At 38.8% G+C, this 21,470-nt stretch overlaps 1 protein-coding gene across 1 annotated transcript in view; it reads left to right on the top strand.

Moving 5' to 3' along the window:
* The window catches only part of me1 (malic enzyme 1, NADP(+)-dependent, cytosolic), a 76,587-nt gene that overhangs the window by 40,276 nt on the left and 14,841 nt on the right, over window positions 1–21,470 (top strand). The window contains exons 4-5 of the mRNA XM_020634395.3: window positions 12,511–12,586; window positions 14,102–14,263. Coding sequence (XP_020490051.2) covers window positions 12,511–12,586; window positions 14,102–14,263 — 238 coding nt within the window. The remainder of the gene's footprint in view (window positions 1–12,510; window positions 12,587–14,101; window positions 14,264–21,470) is intronic.

Here is a 21,470-nt window from a genome sequence, read left to right as displayed (position 1 = left end):
GTGAAATGTATTAAATAGAGAGTTACACACGCTGTCAGATGCAGAATCTTGAAAATCTTGAAACTAAAAGTGTGTCTCCATGTGACTGGCTGTTATCATGTCATTAAATATGTGCATTCTTTTTGACATTTGCTCCCAGCAGCCTCTGCTAGAAGGAAACACGATGAAAAGCAAGGAGAACTTTGTTGCATCTGTAACTTTGGATGTACTGCTTTCCTTTCAAAATATTTCACAACTCTGTCGCTCCCAAAAATGTGGAAAGATAAACATAGGTAGCCTATTCCTTCACAGTAAGATTTACTGTCAATTTGTGTTTTTGCATGTCATTTTGCACACATAGCTTAAAAGTTAAGAGACAAAGAATTTACTTTAAAGCATTGAATGTCAACAGTTTAATGTAAATCTTTGATCTGATGAACTGTGCAATATATTAACCAACAACAGCTTGCATGAAAAAGTATCAGTCATTTGTTAAATCTAGGTTTGTTTCCCCCTGGACTGAATGGAAACTCCACTCCAAATTTCCCAGAGTCACAGTCCAATTTTTTTCTTACATCAGGATCAGAGCTCAAAACTCACATTAAGGTCTAATGGAAAGATGCAGAGATTACAAAAAATGGAAAACCACCCCTATCAGATCCAAACTGTTGCCACTGCTTCTCTGTACTCTGATAGAGCTCAGTGATGTACAGCTAGTTGTTTGGGTTGTGTGGATTAGCAAAGATGAAGAAGAGATTTCAAGTTTGCAGTTGTAAAGCCAAACTAATCATCATCATCTAAATCAGCCAAATTCTTTGTATTGCTTTTCCTTTTTGAGAGTGAGGGGCAGAACAAGGAGACTTTACACTTTATATATATATATTGTACAAGCCAAAATCATGTATATGTAGATTTATCTGTTCATTTCTGATTGATTGTTTCAATTGATTGTTGCAATGTCTGATCATTGCATGTTACACGCTGAAAAGAGCGGCTGCTCATAACGTCCATGTAGCAATTAAAACTGCTGTTCAACTTGGAATGCTGTCTTTATACTTTTTCTTGTTTTGGACACTTATTGGGGATTCAGCACCCAGTTGTTATACGCTGTTTAGAAGTTGAGCATGTTTTCCTTTAGAATATAACCCCTGGAAAGAATGAAGTTGAGTTAATCTGTCAACCATCACGCCGAAGGCTGCCTTACCTTTAACAAATCAGAAAGTCTAAAGTATGATCTTTCCCTACCCAGGGATCTTTAGATCTAGGGTGCCTATGAAAGGATGGTTTGGAGGACGTGTTCCCTTTTTATAAACTCAATGGAAACTTTTAAAGAGCTGAGGCACGAGGCCTCAATATAAACAGATCTCAAAAACCCCTCTCTGAAACTGGGTCAGCGTCATGTTGACATGGGACACTCCTCTCTGGAGATAAGAGCAAAGTCAACAGATCACACATTAATCACCATTTAACTGCACCGTTCTCATCTCTGCACTAAAATAAAAGCACACCTATGTGAATGGAGGCCTTTAGGATCTGACACCAGCCTCTAAAGGGCTCTGCATTGGTTTTTTTGCCACTTCAATACTCCCTCTGCTTTGGTAATAAATGTGGTAAGAAAGTGCTAAAAGCTCATTTGTCTTTGTTTTGACAGCTCCGCCAGCTCTCAACTCAACTTAGGCTGTGAATTCATGTTAGCCTGTCATGTGTTTGGCTCAAGGTTAAAAAAAAATAGATGATTTCCACCTGCACTCAGGGTTCTGTGTGAGAAATGAACTGGCTCCCAAACTGTAAACATTGACTACAAACGTGATTTCATTTCATTAATTAAACACAGCAACAAATGGTGAGAAATAGGACCAGACATTTTTAACATTGTTCTGAGTTTTCTTTTCTAAAAGAGACCAAAATCAGGCATTTAAAACTTGTGGTTTGTTTGCCATATTTCATGACAATTAAAGAAGAAAGAAATGTTGACTGTTCTTTGACAATTGTCAGATAGTATTATGTTTTTTTAAAGTTGTTGGTTCTTTTTGCCTTTATTAGATAGGACAGCTGAAGAGAGACAGAAAATGTTGGGAGGAGAGAGGGGGGGATGACCCACAGTAAAGGGCTGAGGTCGGATTCGAACCCACAGCTGCTGTAACAAGGACAACAGCCTCCGTACATGGGGCTTGTGACACAACCACTAGGCTCTTGGTGCCCTCAGATAAATGTTTAAAGTTGCTGGATACTAATTGCAATCCTATAATAGTTCTAGACTTTGTGAATATAAAATGATAAGAAGATCCACAGTGAATTATCAAATTGAACTGAGCAATGAACCTAAAACAACATCAACTGTTCTCCATGGGTTCAAATGTACAAGTAAGACATGTTATTTATGAATACATAAAAGCATCACAGTCCACTTGCTCTGTCTATAAAAGTAAAATACACAGTAGTTTAGAAGGAGTTCACATATTTGAACAATGAAAGGATAACTTCATTGTAATTGCAAAAACATACTTGATCCCAGCCTCTGTGCTGTGATAACATTATACATCAATATGCATGACAAATAGATTTATATAAAGCCTATCTTAGCAGAGCACTCTGGATTTGAAGGTAAATCTCTAAAACCATCCTGCTGTTTAATGACATTCATATTTCCCCTTGTATGAGGCAATACTATTATATAATATATACATATTTAGGACCTTTATATTTCATAAAATGTCTAAGTTATATCAAATAAGGACAAAAAGAGGTTGTTGATTCTATTAGTACATTTCAGCCCTTAGATCAACAGAAACTATGCAGTGTCAACGTGTGGATAGTTAGAGATGTGACCAGTCATAAACACAGCAGTTCTTAATTGACCTGAGATGATGTCACTATGCGATGACTGGTTTTTAAAATGATGTAGACTCATTTTCCTTCACTCTTTGTGACCTTTGACATCTTTATACGAATGGGATTTGACCCCAGCTGACTTTTCTTTTTGACTCTCTTTTATCTTTGTTCATTACCTCTCCACTGGCACTTGAACATCAACTTCATTTAGGCCTCAGCATTACATCATTATATCTCCAGTTTCTTCTCTAGAGAGATTGAAAATGTCACTTGCAGGGAAATGTTTATGTAAACAGGGCACAACTTCTTCTTGTTTGACCAGCAGAGTTGAGAATCATTCCTAAAGGTTTATTATGTAAGTGTGGGATATGATCTCACTGATCATTTGTGTCTTGGCTCGTCAATCCCAATGAGGAAGCACCACACTTTTCAGGAAGAGAATAAGGAGTGATGGTACTTTCTGGGCAAAAGAGTCCTCAAACCTACAAAAAAGTGAATGACAGTGAAACATTTAATCAACAGATGTTTGGCAATTTTTTCCTCAAAGCATTAACCACTGACCATAACCATTTTATAACCTTAATGTAACCATAACAAAGCAAGACCATAACCGTAAGAGAGTTGGTAATTTAATCCAAACCATTCTGTTACTGATTTTTTAAAGTCCTGGTTGTAATTTAAAACAACCCCAACCCCCACGCAACCCAAGTTGCTTAGGTACCTTTACTCCCCCCCCCCCCCCCCCCCAAAAGAAAAAAACTATAACCAGGTTACGAAATGATCCTTGTTTCCCATGCTGGTACTGGATACTGCAGGTAGTTAAAATAAAAAATGGAATGCATTATAATGGGAACATGAATAACTGGAGTATTCTACATTTTTCAAAATATAAAGACAAATATGAAAGTCTGTTGTATAATCTTGCAACCTCCTTCTTGTAAATAAATGTTAAGGAGAGCCTCATGTGCATTGTACTGTACATTATGACTGTTTATCACAGACTGCCTTAAATAGCCTTTTCCTTTTTTGTCTTATAGTTCATTAATGATTTCCCAGCTATAAGCCATGAAGAATTGGAGACTCTCAAAGCATTTCTCCATCTGTTTTATTGTGGACACAAGCAGGTCATCTGCCACCTCTCCTGACATGCCTTTAAGCGAATACACATTTCTCTGTGAATGTCAAAGAGAATACAATGGCTCATTAATCATTGTCATCTAAACAGAGCTTGATGGTTTTACACATGTTCCCTTAACCCCTCTCCTATCATCAGAAACCTTTTTGTCTGTTTTTCATTTCAGGGGATATAAAGTTTTCCTGTACGTTATGTGTTCTTGTCCTGACCACTTTTGCTAATGTAAAAGAACATTTGCAAATAAACACTCTGCAAATGCTGCACAGCTGATGGCCAAGGCAAGGCCAACCGCTTTTTAAAGTGACATTGCAACCCACGCAAAACGTCATTGCCATGTCCAAATGTCATGACGTTTGTTAAAAAGGCAAATGAATGGAAACCTGGTTGCAGAGGGCTGAAACTCATCCAATAGCTAGCTGGGTTCATCAGGTCTGTGTCTTTGATTTCTTTAGCAGGGCCTTTGTGCTGGAACGGGCCTTTCCCTGTTGTTTCTTGCCCCAGGAGTTATGTAAGGTTGGTTAAGAGGAAAGGCTTGACATTCACAGCAGTTGTCTGGACACTGGACAGCCTCTCCTCTACCAGGCAGCAACAGTATTAGACATAAAACCCCAACTTCATGCCGTCTGGTTGCTATTTTCATCACTTGCACGTTGGCCCGAGTCAAAGATTTTGTGTTGCTCTATGTTCTGCCTCAGCAAGATATCCCTAGTGATAAAAGGCCATCTGATTGGTGAAACTGTGTTCATATTGGCCTCACATTTTCTAGAGTTCTCCCTCTTCTCCAAGTCTGGAAGGGCCTCTTGAGGGAAGATTAGTAGTTGTGTGAAGGCCCTGGCTGATTTCAGTGGGTTGTTGTGGAATGAGGTGGTGGTGGGTTACGGTTTTGCGAGGCCAGGGCCTGGAACTGGTCCTTGCTTGTACAAAAAGAGGGGGTTGATTTGGGCAACTTGTAGAATACTTGTAGTGTGATGGAATTCTGTCAAAGTCTGTTAGTGTGCTATTCAGGGTGGGAGGCAGAAGAAAAAGAAGAAAAACGCATTGTCTTGAGGGAGTCATAATGTACAGAGAGAGAAGGGTGTGAAGGGAAAGTAAAGTAAAGGGACTGGAAAGAGAATTCCTGCCCGTCATGTTTCATTTCCAAGTGATGAGAGCTGGGCTGTGTTGCCTCTTGCTGTTGGATAACTTTTTTTAAAACATTCTGTGTTTACAGAACACTTTTTCTTTTCACCCACATGTCTGTTGCATGTTTAATGTCTTTGAAAATCATCTTTTCCACTGCAATAAGTTATTGTTAAACTGTGCAGAGTGATCATGGTTATGAATTGGCATTGTCAGACCCTCCCTGCATTATTCAGTTTCTTCTCCACCTGTATTGGTTTGGTCAGTTGCTTGGCTGCTACTGACATATGCTGCAGAATAAATGTTAAGTGTGATGCCAAAGCTTCACTTTTTTGGCATCACTTACCTAATTGCCTTGCAAATGATCAGCAGGAACACAACCAAAGGGAACAACCTCACTTATAATACTCTCCTCTTATATGGATACTTAGAGGTAACATATAGCTTGTGCATGAAGTAAAATCTTTCCAGAGAAAACCATTAACTTATTAAATACCACTCAGGAAAGGGAGCAAGAAAGCTGAAACCAGCAGTCTCATTTCTTAAATATTGTGCTGTCCTTTTCTACAGCTTGTGGTTGGATACCACATCCAGTCAGAGAAATGAATCTGTCTCCTTCTGAGAGCTCTGTTTGTCTCTGTGTGTGCTGGTTTGCTGAGCTGAGTCACTTGATGCTGTCATGGAACCTCCGAGGTTACTCTTCTCAGCTGATATGCTGACAGACTGACATGTTTCTCACACCCAGACCAGTATATTAACAGTTCATTGACTCGTTGGCATCTGGCCTTTAAAACAAATTAAACCGTGATGCCAAAACCAAGATGAAGGTTGTTCATATCATGGATTGAGATGAAATGTTTGGTTTACTTTGGCAGAGTTGAAACAAGAGCTCAACTGTTGCCGGTAACAAGATGAAGTCTCAAATATCTTCATGTTTCTGTTTGTGTCTTCTTGGGCTGCTGGGAAACAGCAGTGTTGTGAAAATATGACTGATTTTCTGCATGGTATTTAGTGCATTTTCTCAGTGATTTCTGAGCTGCTTTTAAACTCTTAAGTGATTAGGCTTCAGGATACTCATTGGAAAAAGTGCTGCAGTTTTGTTAAAGCACCAAGCTTTACTAAAGGCTTAAAATAAAAAGTAACAAAACTCCCGAAACCATCTGTTCACCAATGTACACACACACACACACACACACACACACACACACACACACACACACACACACACACACACACACACACACCAGCCACATCTTCCCCCCCTCGCTCTCCTCGCCCTGCACCCCTACCTGCACAATAATCCCCCCCTCCCTCTTCTTCTCTGCCAATGAGCTAATGTCCAAACCAAACACAACAGATCAACAAATCGGCATGCAGAGCTTGTCACGGGTTAAATGTCAGCTTCATACGTGGGCTGTCAGCTAACGCTAATGATGCTAATAGCAATAGCCTTCAAAGCACCCTACCCCACCTTTTTTCTTTTATATTTATTTTTGGACAAGGTTGCTAATTAAAGTTGAGTTATAGGTTTAAACCTTTTTCTTTGTTTGTGACCATTTCAACCATGACCAAATGGAAATAAACGTGCTGTAGTGACATTCTAAATACCAATGTCAAGTTATGGGTAACATCATGTTTTTGTTTCAGTGAGGCCGGTTGGACTTCCCAGCTTTAATAATATGATGTCTCATAGTCCCAGCAGCTGGTCTGGCAGAAAGATCTGATGTGTTAATTTTGGAGTGATGCTCATGTTTGAACTAAACTTGAGACTCTTATTATAGAACAGATGTGTTTCCTTTTCTTTAAAAGACAGACTGATGCTTGGATAGTGTTGCTTCGTTAGAGTCATTCTGTCCTAGGAGTAAGAACTTTTTTCTTGCATCAGTTCAAAAAATATATTTTGTAGTGATCATACACAAGATGCTTTCTGTCATAAAAGTTTATTATAACTCAGTATATGTCATCTGTTATTGTCTTCATGTTTATTGCTACAATCTGTGACAGTGACCTGGGATTACATCACTCAGAGTGCTAAATGTGAACACCATCAGTCCTCACATGCAGACTTGGTCACAGCCCAAACATGACCAGCGTTGAGCTTTACACGGCTGCATAACTTTGCATGTTGTATAACCTTTAAGAAATAGTGTGTGAGTATCAATGTTATTAGACAGTTACTGACAGCTGCAGCTTGCCAAGTGCAGAGATGAGGTACAGAGATGGAAAAATGTGATCCTGCAGATCCATTAAAAGTCTTAAAAGGTCCTAAATTATTATTTTTTTGGTGTATTTTTTATATGCATTCAAGCTTTTTTTTACATGCATTGTGTTACGTGACATGTGGGACAGAAATTTTAAATGTTGGAATTTTGTTTGAATATTTTAATTTCCATCACAGAAGATACAATAAATCCTGGCATGGTTACACTAAGGTCCGTAAGTCTGTGTTACTTCTTAACAATTGCATGTCGATCATTTCAGAAGCTTTTGTTTTGTAGAAAAAGAGTTGTCTTCTTAACTGAGTTGATATCTTCCTCTTTTTTTGGATGTGATTAAGATGTTAGCTTCATGAGGCCTTTCCAAATTGTCATGTTTTTGACTTAGGGGACACATACCAACCATTACAACCTGTCTATTGTGGCAAGATTTGGAGCTTAATTAGTTGGAGAAATGTCACAGTGCGTGACTGTGACCTTTCACACTCTTTTCACAGTCGTTCTCAGTGATTTGTGTCCACTGTGTCAGTTGAACCTTATGTGGCATGCTAACTGAAGGCGTCCAGCACAATGACCAGTAAGGTTATGCAGTTAGGTTTGTGACTGGTTGTGTTTTGTGTGGACACGGGTCAGTGAAAGGAGACCAGCCTCCTTATGGGGCTCTGTGTGTTGTGGGGTCATGGCGTGGACAGCAGTTTTTCCTCATGCCAGCCCCCCCACTGCCTTCCACGGTCTCTGTGGTGTTTTGTGTTGGGCTGCAGGTCAGCACTGGCTGCAGTTTTAGCCCATCAGGTTGTTTTCTTTACTCGCTCTGTTCCTGCCACACTCTCTTATACAGAAGGAGCCAGACATGGCAGTTTAACGCTTTGTGGCCCTCCACTCATCTACAAAAATGAGGCGACTGCTTTTCACTGTGGTTATTCCAGCAGCAGCGGTCAGGCACGCATGCACGCATGCACACACACACAGACACACTCGCAGTTCAACTGAACCATTAATATGTCGAGATATATGAGATTCCCAACCAAAGGTAGCCTTCTATTAGCCTAAAGTACCTCGTTGCTTTGAGGTATGAGGAAATGTTAAGGAGAATTTCAAATCTAGAAGAAAAAACATTCAGTTAGCTGTCACACTTGATACCTCAATAATAAGTGTATTAAATCTTTTTTATAAACGCAGCACAGAAGTTGGAAGGGCTAACTAAAAGTGTTAGGAATGGTTAGCTTAAAGTAATGGCTAGACCGTTGAAGGAGTTTAAGAGTTTTCAGCTGGTTATGAAAGAAACCGATGGCTCGTTTAGACTCTTATAGAGAACAGAACCATCAGATAGAAGATTGGCTTTATTTATTTATTTAAACTCAACATCTGTAACTGCATTTGTCAGATGGAAAGGGTTCTAACTCTCTTAACAAACAGACTTCTAAAAAATTATTTAAAAAAAAGTTTTTTACATTTTCCATGTTCAACATAGATTTTCAGTCAGAGATAAGTGCAAGAGTAAAGCCAGCTGGAGGAGATTTTTTTCATTTGCAAACATGACTAACGTTTAAACAGAACAAGATCAGCAAATCTTGAATGTTCTTTACGGTAGCTTTAACTTCAATGAACTGCAAGAAGCCTAACGTGTTTGATAATACTAATAATAATGATAGTGATAAAAATATTCAAATTAATTTTCAAATAATGAAGACGTGAAAAGTAATGGATAATCATTTCAGAAATGTGTCGAAACGACAGCTAAACTGAAGTCATAAATACTGTTTAATAAAACAGTTTTGGCAAACATTTGGCATTAAGCCAAAAAATGAATTGATAAAAGAAGTTAGCAATTAATGAATATGATGAAAAGCTTCCATATCCATATGAATAACTTTTCTACAAACATTGTTGTATTCATTAAAGGGGTACTGGTTCTTCTTAAAGGGCAATGCGTGCATTGCTTACAAAAGATGTTTGAAACCACTGTTTGGAAGGATGACAAAATGTCATTTCTACTTCTCCAGCAGTCGTTACATGCTGGAAATGATGCAGGACATGTCGTGGTTTTGCTTTTATGTTAGCTAAACAACTTTAATCAGAGGGAAGAATTTTCCTTTCACCCAAACCCTAAACCCAAACTAACAGTAACCCCTTGAAGAAATTCTCTTTGGTCATTATGACTTCATTTTGCAACAATGTTCTCACACCAAATACGTGAAAAAAAGGAAAAAAACATATTTTTTCCCCTTTTATTTGTCGTGACCTCTCACAACACAAACTGTACATCATGGATTCATATCATTCTCGTTCCTATGACAGCTGCTGTTTTTACTATCATTGATTCATTATGCTTTTATTTACCATGTTCTGCATTTTACACTTAAAGCAGATATCAAGTATATCCTGTGTAAATGTCTCTGAGTCATGACTGTCCACAATGAGAGAGTACTGCTGACTCTGTTTACATCATGTTTACATTGACGGGGTGGTCGACTCCTCCCCTTACCTATAAAGCTGCAAGGACTAGAGAAAAGAAGAGTAACATACTCACTGCTTATAAATGATTTTTAGATCACGGTCATTTCTTGTAAATTTATATGTAATGTGAAGATACGAGCAAACTGTTGTGTGTGCTAACATTAGTATGCTAACACATCAATGCAGGCCACAGGCAATCGCAGCTCGAGCAAAGGACAATTTTGTCCACCGCTTGGGCTAGACAAGTGGAGGGGGGGTTGGAGGTGTGATTCTGGAGGAGAGCGGAGGCTTGAGGATGATGGAGGTGTGGCCTAACAGCAGTTTGTTTTGCTTTAATGCTGGTGCTCAAGGGTGATATCTACTGGATCAGAAAGTTGCACATTCTTCCTTTAATGACTGTGAAAAGGTGTCAGAGGCACTGCTGCAGCTCTACATAATTTTACTTGTCAGGGTCAAAGCTCATGAGGTCAACACAGAGCAACAGAAAATGACAGCTGGAGGAGGAGAGAAATAATAGCTGCTGGAAGTGACATGTTTTTAATCACCTTCAGGTTGACATGGATTAGGTTTTACCACAGCTTGCATGTCTGCATAGATCAAACTTGTTAAGTGTCTCGAACAGTCATAATGTGGGGTTATACTTTAAACCCTGATGCAGCTCTTTCACAAAACTCCTACTGTTGCTGTTGCTTGTAGTGACTCACGTCCTCCATATATGAGGTAAACACACCGCAGGCAGCGGGTTCTGTATCCTTTTCACTCTCTCATTCACATCCAATCTCTGAGGTCAAAAACCCCAGCTCTATAAAGTCCTTCACATCTCTAGTGACATTTGGTCTACTCTTTAAAATCATTTCCCCATGGTGCATTTGAAGCGGCATGATGTGTTAAGTTGACGCACGCCAGATGTTATAGCCTGCGACCTTTGAGTGACCTGCAAACCGCTCGTTCAGGGTTTGTCTTTTCAAGCCAATCCATCTCTTCTATCACCTTGTTTGTCTCTCCTCTGTTTAATGTTGGGCTGTAAACTCATGAGCCTATTCTATACAGATTTAATCTATTTAAAATTTCAATCTCCATCCCAGCTTCCTGGAATTCTATAGCGCTGACAGCAAATGTCCTCTTTAGCTGAGCAACAGTGATGGAATTATAAAGCACTATAAAACAGAACAACTGCAAACGCATTAAAAAAGCTTAAATCAACTCATAACACTCAGTGGTTTTAAATCAATTTGTCTGTGTTAGACTGTGTTTACTACCACTGATATTGCCATATGTGAGCTCTGCTGCTGTTTAACTGTAGTTATGTGACCTCTGCACTGACCAGAAGCCTTTCTGTACCGAACAGCTCAAAACAGTTTATATTTCCTACTGTTGCATTATAAAATAATTCTGTGTAAAATAAATCATTGTTTTGAAAGCTACATTGTTTACTGATCTACATGTTAAAGTTACACATTACTTGTTTTGGCTCTAAGAGGGGTCATGTCCACACTGAGTTATCTTAATGGACTGCCACAATATTTGATGTTATGGTTATTATTTATGGTAACAACGGACTTTGGAGGCCCCCTGACTTTTCCTTTGGTGTCTCAATAAGGATAACTTTTATAAACTTGAGTTTCCTAACCGTTTGATAGTTTTCCATTTAATTTGGTATTTCTCCCTCAAGATGTTGTGCACTAACTTATTTGAACCCTAACTTTCCGTCTAGTGCCCCCTATTATGTTCACAACTACAATTTGACAAACTGAAAAATGCTGTTCAACAATTAGTAAATAATAGAACATATTTACAAGCTAAACTAAGACAGAAAACATAGAAAAGATTAGATGTAAAACTTCAGAATTAGGTAATGAGAGTGTTAGCATTAAATCATGTTTAGCCCAAAGGATCATGGTCCCTGCATACAGCCAATTACAATGACTTAAGAATAACTATCCCATTCTGTGGTTACCCTTAAGTTTACATTGATTTTGACAGCGTACCATTACTCAGCCTTGATTTATGAAAGCACTTTAATGTGAAAGTTAAAGACCTCTCTGGTCGTCACATCATCCTTAACAATGCTGTTTAAAATATCCTCTTTTTTAAATAACATTTTAACAAGCATTTATCTCTCACTGCATGTGCTGAGTAAGACAAGTGGTCATGTTTTTACTGTCACTGACACCTTGAGGAGTATTTGCCTTCTGTTTTATAACCACATGGGGGTGTTGGAATAGTAAGGACGCTGCAGCTGGACCCCACGCATTAAGATGATCTCTTTATCCTGGGAGTGAGCCGGAGGGAAGGACCATGATGCCATGGACCAAGGAAAAGAAAGAGAAAGGGTTTTAAGGAGGGGGGAGATTCTTATAATGAATATTTTTGGGAGCCTCAAGGGTCCAAAGACAAACTCCCTGTTGATCCGCTTGGCTCAACATTAAAATCCCAGGTGCCATGAGAATTCAATAAAGTACAGGGCTAAAGAAAGAAAGAAAAGAAATATAATCTGAACATCAAACAGCCTCATCAAACAGCTTAAAGATGTTTTTTCTGCAAATCTTAAAAAGTTTTAAGTTGTCATGAGGTCCACTTTTTAGGTTTCCACTCTTGATGGCAAGGTTAATTTAGCATCATTTGTTGCATAAACTTGCGGAGTGAGTAGGACAACTGCCAGGCGCTCTGTGAGGCCTTTTGAATATGTAAAAAGTTTTGTCCTTTTGTTGTCTTTTTCATATGCTTAAAGAAGTTCTTCTATTTGTTTTTTGTTTTTTTCCCACTTTCCAGGGGGCTGTTCATCACTATTCATGACAGAGGCCACATTTCTACCGTGCTCCAGAACTGGCCAGATAAGGACATCAGGGTAAATTCTCACAAACTATTAGAAAAAGGATATGACTGTAAAGTATTGCCAGAGATTGACTGGTTTGGGTCTTTTAATCAAATTTAATAAAAGATAATTAAAAAATACAGAACATAAATAGGCTTGCCCCTTAATGTACTCTGATTTAGCAAAAAATATTTTTGTTATGGGAGAGATGATGTAGGACAGACTTTAAACAGAGTATAAGTTACTTCTTTTTCAAGTTGCTGCAACAAGCTTCATACTTCAGAGTAATTGTTTGCTTTATGGAATTTCAAAATATTCTGAGAGTGAACAAAACATGATTGTTGCTTTGTTTTGGAAACCACATTGATTGGCTGCATTTAGTAACAATCCTACAACATATACATTTTTGCTGCTTTTATTTTGACTTCTTTAAGTGACGCTATGTTAAGTTAAAGCAGATCACTATCAGAACATAAAATGGTTTTATATGATAATAGATGATAACTGATACTTTTTCCAAAAATATACTTAAAAGAAAAGAAGATAGGGTAGTATAAAGAGTTTAAAGGGATATATATATATTTTTTTTAAAGAAAGTCTGCAGTGATTATTCCTGATGAGGATTTTGCAAAACCAACTCCTAATAATCCAGCTGGTTAAAAGCAATTCTAAACTGAACAAGCTATAATTAAAATAGTTAATTCACTAAATTCAGTGATCTGTTTGGGAGCTGGAGGTTTAGGACTTGGATCTCTTGATTTGCTATATTGGCCAGTATCCCAAAAGCCCCAAATATTCTTTTAATCTTCTGAATAGAGAAACTATGTGCAAGTCATAATCTGGTTATATGTAAGATGACAAAAACAGTAGGCATTCCTGGCATGTCAAATTTACCTGCAGCCCCAGACACCTGTTCAAAGCTGTCAACAGCAGGGCATTTACCGGGGTGCTGACACGCTGCTTCTTATTGTCAGTGGTCTTATCATAAACTCACCAAATATGGCCTACTTTTAACATTTCCATAGAGCAACAGGAGCCAAGGTAGTCACCCACTGATCAGCCTTGGCAGCCTCTCTGTCACATATTAAGACGTGCTAGTTGTGGGGGTAAAAGGTGTTAATGGTATGGGAAAACTTATAGCCTATAAACTGTCAGATTGTGAGAAGAACAAGGCTGTAAAAACGCAATGCCAGAGTTTTCTGTGTCACATCGATTGGTGGAAAAAGAAAAACACTTAGAATTAGGAACATTTCAAATTAAACACTTCTGCTGTTAATATGATCTGGAATCACCCCAGAGGCTATATTCATTACTAAATAAATTCAGGAATGGAAAGGCAGGAGGGTGTAGGAGGACGAGAAGAAAAACACATGTTCCTGGGTGGAATCAGGATTGGTTTTGGTAAAGACAATTTTAGTTTTTGAGACTGCGTTATTTTATTTTTATACAACATATGCCATATGTCATTATGTAGTGACATAAATTACACATGTACATTGATGAGGCGGTTTTTGTGTAGTTTTTGCTAACATGCATATTGATTGACAGGCAGTGTGTGTGACGGATGGAGAGAGGATCCTGGGACTGGGAGACCTGGGCTGCTATGGTATGGGTATCCCAGTGGGCAAGCTGGCCCTCTACACAGCCTGTGGAGGCATGCCACCACAGCAGTGCCTGCCTGTCATGCTGGATGTGGGAACAGACAATGAGGTAAGAGCAGTGACAAGTGACAGACTATTTATAGTTCTATATACAATCTGTTATATAATGTTATTTTGAAATTAGGCCTACATCCACCAAAGGGGGAAAGTGAGATGTATTAATGAACCCTTACTGGCAGAATAAGTATTATTTTTTATTATCATAAATGTCACCAAAAAAATTAAGTAATGGGGGAAGGCAGGGTTTCTGCCGATACAGACAACAACAAAACATATTTTGGGTTTTAAGATGATTAAAGGCTTTACATGCAATTTTTTGATCCAGCAGATGTCGCCCTTGAGCACTAGCATGAAATCAAAACAACTCGAGCTGCATTGTTGTGTTAGCATGCTAATGCTAGCGATCTTTATTATGCTCGTATCTTCACACTGCATGTAAATTTACCTGAAATGAGCGTGATCTAGAAACACAGTTAAGCAGTGAGTACAGTATGTTATTCTTCTTTTCTCTAGTCCCTCAATTAAACAACTTTTATACGTGAGGGGAGGAGCTGGCCGGCCATCCAGGCGATGTAAACAAACTGAAGATAGGACTCTGAAAACATCACAGACAGTGGGACTCGGGTGTTACACCCATTGTAGACAGTCATGACTCACAGAGTTATTTTCAGAGGATATACTTGATTTATATTACATTTAAGTGTGAAAAATCACATATAAAGCCTTTAAGAGGATTTATTTTATATATGGTTTTTATTAACAAATTGTACCAGTGTAGTATGTAAAATAGTACAGTTTAGAGTGGGACTTTTTCCTATGTTTTGATTGATGTTGTTGCTTCTACTAATGTAAAGTATCTGAATTGTGGAATCATTGATTGGTTTGTAAGTCAACAATATAACACAGCCTTACTTACCATTTACATTTTAGTATAGATGCTAAGGACACATTTTTTCCTTTTGGTTTTGGTATGTGTATAACAACCTCCATGGGGCGATAGCGACACTTCAAGCACTTCAAGTAAAAAATGATCAAGACTGCCTGTTTTTTTTGTGCTGCCCCAGACCCTTCAACTCAAAATATTAATCCTGAAAATGACATGCCAGGCATTCATGATACAGTTTTCCAGAAGTGGAATACTGCTTATCTACTGTGGCCAGGTAGGCCACCGAATTCAGCCAAGAAAAAGAAAATACATCTCACACTTCACATGCAGGAAACTCCCTCTCTACATAAGTGAGGTAAGCAGCTCCATTGATAAATGCCAGCTGGGAAAGCACCTCTCCCCTCAGCCAGGCACAGAGAGTGGCAGCCAACCAAGCTTCAGTTCCCCACCTATGATCCCTGTTCTCATCTCTAGGGGTTGGTCTAAACTGTGGGCAGGGCAGCACGTGTGTCTCCAGCCCTAAACAAACTAAGAATAGTCTGTGTGCACTTCTATATATACACAACTTTCTTGCCCCAGGGCAGGGCAGCATCAGATGCCTGTGTGCCTGACACAGCTGAGCTCAGCCTGGCAGACGCTGTCCTTCCTTTTCCAAGACGGTCTTCACATGACTCAGTCCTGGAGTTCAGTTTCAACCTGAGCAAATGTCCCAAGTGGCCTGAGGATGAGAAATGTTGCCGATGACTGATGAGTTTGCAAATAAAATTAAGGAGGAAACCTTAGAAGCAGAAATAATATGGAAGAGTTGTTGGATTGTGCAGATCTAGAAAAGTAGAAAGCCACAGATTGCATGCAGGTTATAGCATCCCTGATGGCCTGAAAGCACTTACCTAATAAACACTTTGTCAAAGTTCTCCCAGTCACAAATCATATGCGTTATAACAATAGGAGTGCCACAGTCTTCCCAGAAAGCCCATAAAAGATATTAAATTGCAACATTAGACCTCTTTTCCATTGGAAATGGATTAAGAAAGCAAAGAAGTCTCTCATTCTGCCAAGTCCACCACCTCAGCTCTATGTCTTTATAAGCCCAAAGTATGCAGCTCTACCTTTTGACCTCCTCCTTTACCGGCATCTCTATGAATTCTAGGTTTCCACATTACCTACCTCTCAGTTTGTTATATCCTGCTGCTCATACTCTCTACAGATTCAATTCTCTGTTCACTGCAGCAGTTTTAGACATGAATGGAGATCAGCACCTACACTTTAGTAAGATTTCTCACAGTAGCTTATTTATTATAGCCACAGTCTACCTGATGCCAAATTAGAAAGATAACACACACTTTTAAGGTATAGGTGTGTGTCTGTGAGCATGCAAGCTGAACTCATATATCAGTAAGAATTGCAGCTGGGAAATGAACAGTTCAAAATAGGTGGAGATGTTTTGAGATTATTTGGGCACAGTAAACTTTCTTTTCAGGTTGGATAACAGGATTGAAACAATTGCAATGCCTTTATGCTAACTGCTGAGCCGGGTTCTGTCCAAAGTTTATAACGACGGCTCCTAACACCTTTTTATCTCTGTAATTACCACATTGTAAACTAAGGTTGTATAGTTCATACACAAACAAGAGTGGTTTTGTAGGAAGTGCTAAACAACTCACAATAGCTGGAGACCAGGATTGATTATTTAGAGGTGTTAGTAAACCTCATTTTTATGTTTGAAGAGATTCAGGCTTGTTGTTTCCAGTTGTTTTGTTGATTCCAATAATTTGCTAAGCCTGGTTACTTACTTCATGGCTCTGGCGCTGTGTGTAATGTATAGTTATGTGCAATTCAGGGCTGTAAAGAAAAATTGTAAATACGTTTTGTTAGCACATCTAATGCTTTAAGACAGGTATAGCCCTCATTAAAAATGATTATGCGACTCCAATTAACTCCAAAATTGTCTGTTAATACTTTGACTTTTCTTAGAGGTTGCTGATTTTATTTTTTGAGTTTTCATGTTGGTTGGGAGTTACCAGGAGTTTTGCTGATTAACAAAAGTGATAGAAAGTACCTTTTCTCTTCTAAATAGTTTTGATCAGTTCATAATAACCTGTCGATTATAATAAAGCTGACACCTTCATTCAAGTCTTATGAGGAATAGTAGATACAGCTTTTACCACTGGTCCTACTAGAAACCAACATTACCAAACTAAACTCATGCACATACACCCGTAATAATGCAGTCCTGTGCAAAAAAAAAAAAAAAGAAGCTATGAACAGATTTTACTGTAGCCGGCTTTGGCAGACTTTACATTTCTTTTGTTTTGGATTTTACAGGGATGACAGGTTAAATGAGATGTAATGGGATAAATGGGCCGTGTGTGTGTGTGTGTGTGTGTGTGTGTGTGTGTGTGTGTGTGTGTGTGTGTGTGTGTGTGTGTGTGTGTGTGTGTGTGTGTGTGTGTGTGTGTGTGTGTGTGTGTGTGTGTGTGTGTGTGTGTGTGTGTGTGTGTGTGTGTGTGTGTGTGTGTATCTGGGAATCCATGAGGTAGTGGTAGCTTAAGATAATTATTAAAATGACCGTTATTATGGGATTATATTTGTCCTTGAGTGGATGTGGGGGTTGCAGAGAAATAAGCAGGCACACATCCAACAGTGGAGAATGGAGACCCTTGACAAGACTGTATTTTCTACGTAAATAGTTAGTTTGTCAGCTTGAAGGAGCAATATGTAACCCTGCCATGTAGTGTTTCAAATGGGAATTGCGGTCCAAATTCAAAACATTGGAGAGAGCTGTCTCACTCCCGCCTCCTCCCTAAAGCCGATTCCCTGGGGGGTTGCCATGTTGTAGATATGGAACCTTACATGTTTAACTTGCTCTGCATCTGTCTAGAAAACTTGCTGCGCTTAAACTCTCTTCATTTTTATAAAAGAATCTCCAATATTCATCCTAGTCTTCTCAAGTTTCTGGTTGTGGAATCTGTTAGAAAAATAACAGGCTTTTTAGGTCGGGTAAAATCAGCTATATCTGGAACAGTTCGCTTGCACACTTCCATTGCCTGTTGCTTTGCAGTTTGCCTGGCAAATCAAGGGACGTCCAAAACGGCTGTGTGGGTGTGCCTGCGTTGTTGCCAGAGAAGCCAGCACTGTAGCATAGCATGTTTTTTTAATGTCTGATGAAATAGTAAGGTCATTTTATGATTTAATTCAGTGGAAATCTTGGTCCTTTAATTTGTGGAAAAATACAAGTGTTTTATGTACTCTTTTATTTACCACACTGTCATGCAAAAACTTGGGTGGGTCTCCAAAAATCTCATCTATCTCTAATACCCTCCTATCCATCTTTATTGAAGATTTTGTTTCCATCTCTATCTCATCTTTAGTTTTCCATTCCATGGCATTCTTAAAGGGTCAGCCTTGGATCTGCAGTTGTCCTAAATGCTGCTCTTCTGCTAGGTTATAATACTAATAATTCTAATAATAATTCAGAATCCCTGCTATGCTGATGACATCCAGTTGTATGTCCTGTCCTCCATTTATCAGTGTAAACCAATTATGCACCTTTTTATTTTATATTAGCGTAAGACATCAAGATCACATAATTAGAATTCCAGCCTTCCTCCATTTGCCCTGTTGCTTTGTGGACCTTTAATGCTTGACATGACCAGGTCCTGAACTTTAATTACTATAAAGCTCTTCTAACCCCTAGTGAGCCATGTGCACTCTTTTAAGTAGACTGATAATGGCGTTTGGTCTTCAGCAGAGCCTGACCTGTGACCAAGGGCTGGAAGGAGCTAAAACTCTGAAACAACTAACATGCTTAGATAAGTTTAGCCAAATCCACAGACGTCCTTTAAGAATGTGAATTGACATGTTCCCTTAATGCCAAACTATTCCTTTAATGTGTTATCAGATCATGGGCGCCTCAGTACCTGTGAGATGTCTGTTGGGCTGCAGCATAATAGTTATTTTTTCTGCAGAAGCCTTGTGTAGAGCTGTGTAATCTTCTGTGACAGCCAGCAGCAATAAACGCTCATTACATCTCTTGTGTGGAAACCGCCACAGAGACTCATCCAGCATTGAGGGAAACACATCTTTTTCATCCTGTTATCTACCTGGACTCTATCTGTCTTTGTTTCCTTAGGCTGGAAGTCACCTGAAATAACCTCAACTCACACACTTGTGCTGAAGTGAGAGTCAATGATGTCATACTGGAAGATACACTGTTTGTGTCTGTGTGTTTGTGCTGTGTGTAGTGTGTAGTGTGTAGTGTGTAGTGTGTAGTGTGTGAGCTACTGTCCCTCAGCTATTCATTATTTCTTGCCTCTTTCAGCTTTTTTTCCTCTGAATTATTTTATTATCATGACTCCAGTCATATTGTAAAACCTGAAAGCTAAATGTAAAACTACTATGACTCCACTACAAAAACACAAACCAGAAATAAAACATTTTATTTCATTTTATAAATGACCCGTTTTGAAACAGTTTCAAGAGTGTAAATGGAGCTTCTGTGTCTCTGGCAAGCATGAACTGTTAAGCCTCACACGGAGACTAATCCTTTCTAAGAGGAAAGGGGCTGTATAACACAAAGAACAGCTTAGCCAATCAACAGAAGATAATCTTCAACAGAAAGACAGATCATGTCAACAAGGTCAGAATAATCACCTGTAATGCAGCTCCATCTATTTCACCTTTAAAGATGAATGTTTTTTTTACAGTGTGTAAGTGAAATTAATAATTAAAATAATGTTCCATAATACTCTGTAACTATAGAAGTATAAGTTGCAAGTAAAAATTCACTTCAGAGGTGAATAACTCTCAAAAGCTTCTTTTTTCCCATTGCATGCTCTTGCATCATCTTTTGAAATGAGCACCAAAGGCACTCTCTGATATCAGTCCATCACATGAAAATGCTTGTTATGGTTACAGTTGAAACTCTAGCCTATTACTGCCCATTAAAAGCCTGCCAGGAAATGAGTTGTCAACTTCAAATAAATAAAGCTTTAAATAAACCTTTCTAGCTGTTCTTGGACATATTGACCCTGCCATGGAGAGGTGGCTGCTGCCCTCTCCAAGCCGCACTCATCTAAGTGGCACCCTCAAATTATCCATCACAAGTAAAGGTCGCCTGTCTTAATGAGACATGACAGGACCAATCCAGATACAGTCCTCCACCCTCTTGGATCAAAATTTCCTAGGAGTCAGAGTTAAGAGCAGCACATTTAAATTATGAGTCTATCTTCCAACATCTGTGTAGGTATGACTCTACAACTTGTTTTATGTTGAAACACAGCCACGTTGTGTCAAGCAGGTTCAGTGTGTCAAAGATTTGATGAAATATGGGCCCCAAAGATTACCCCAAAGCAAAATCTGTAAGCGATCTATCACTACTAGGTGGCTGTTACTTCCACCTTATTCATCACAGCTTCACTCTCTCTTTCATGCTCTGTCTGTCTTCTTGTCACACACATGGCTCCCCATCAGCCTCTGTTCTTCATTTTCTCACTTCCCTGCTGTATCCCTCCCTTTCTTCAAAATACCATGGTGCAAAGGTGGAGGTTCACTGGGGCTGCTCTTTCATCTCCTTCATGCTGTGAGTGAGCCTTTAAAGGACTGAACCAGTGAGGTAATCTAAAAGTAAAAAATGAAGCCCCAGCTTGTTTTTATTTAGCTGCTAAAGTCACATATTTATATTTTTTTTAGCCTCCTTTAAGAATTGCATTTCACTCAAAGTGCTGTTGATCCTAAACTCTGCTTCAGAGTGCATGACACTTGGCCTTGTTACTGCCATGGCCACTTGCTCTCTAGACTTCTCAACATTTCAGGGATATTATAATTGTTTGCATTACTTGAAGAATCTGAGGCACATAATGGCAGAAATTCTGCAAGTCTTGATGGCTTTATACTAAATAAGTTTTAAATCAAGCCTAAAAAGTATTTTAGGGATTCTCAGAGAAAGACAAAGTTTTAATTACATATTCATGGTGGTTTGATATAAAAACTGAGATTCGCCCTTAAACTTTGTGAAAGTGATTGACATAACAATGAAAATAGTTATAGTTGCTACATCATCTGCAGACTGTGTTAATCACACACATGGTTACAGTTACAGTAGGTCTAAGGTCTATAGAAACACAGGTGTGTGTATGTGTGTGTGTGTGTGTGTGAGGATTTACTCATGGACTGTATATGTCTCTCCTCTCTCTTTAATTTTTCACATTCAGCAAATGTCAAGTCTGGACATAAATCATGCACAAACACATCTCAGTCTGTACAATTCCTCAGTTTCTCTTTTCGCTCCTGGCACAGAAAGGATAGACTTATAGACTTAAATATCTGCTCATACTGTTTATTTTTAGTTTTTATTTAATGTAAAATGTTT

Source organism: Labrus bergylta, chromosome 8 (assembly GCF_963930695.1).
Source record: "Labrus bergylta chromosome 8, fLabBer1.1, whole genome shotgun sequence".
In the NCBI taxonomy this organism is placed as follows: domain Eukaryota; kingdom Metazoa; phylum Chordata; class Actinopteri; order Labriformes; family Labridae; genus Labrus; species Labrus bergylta.
The sequence above is the reverse complement of the archived record's forward strand: the minus strand, read 5'-3'. Positions and strand labels throughout refer to the sequence as shown.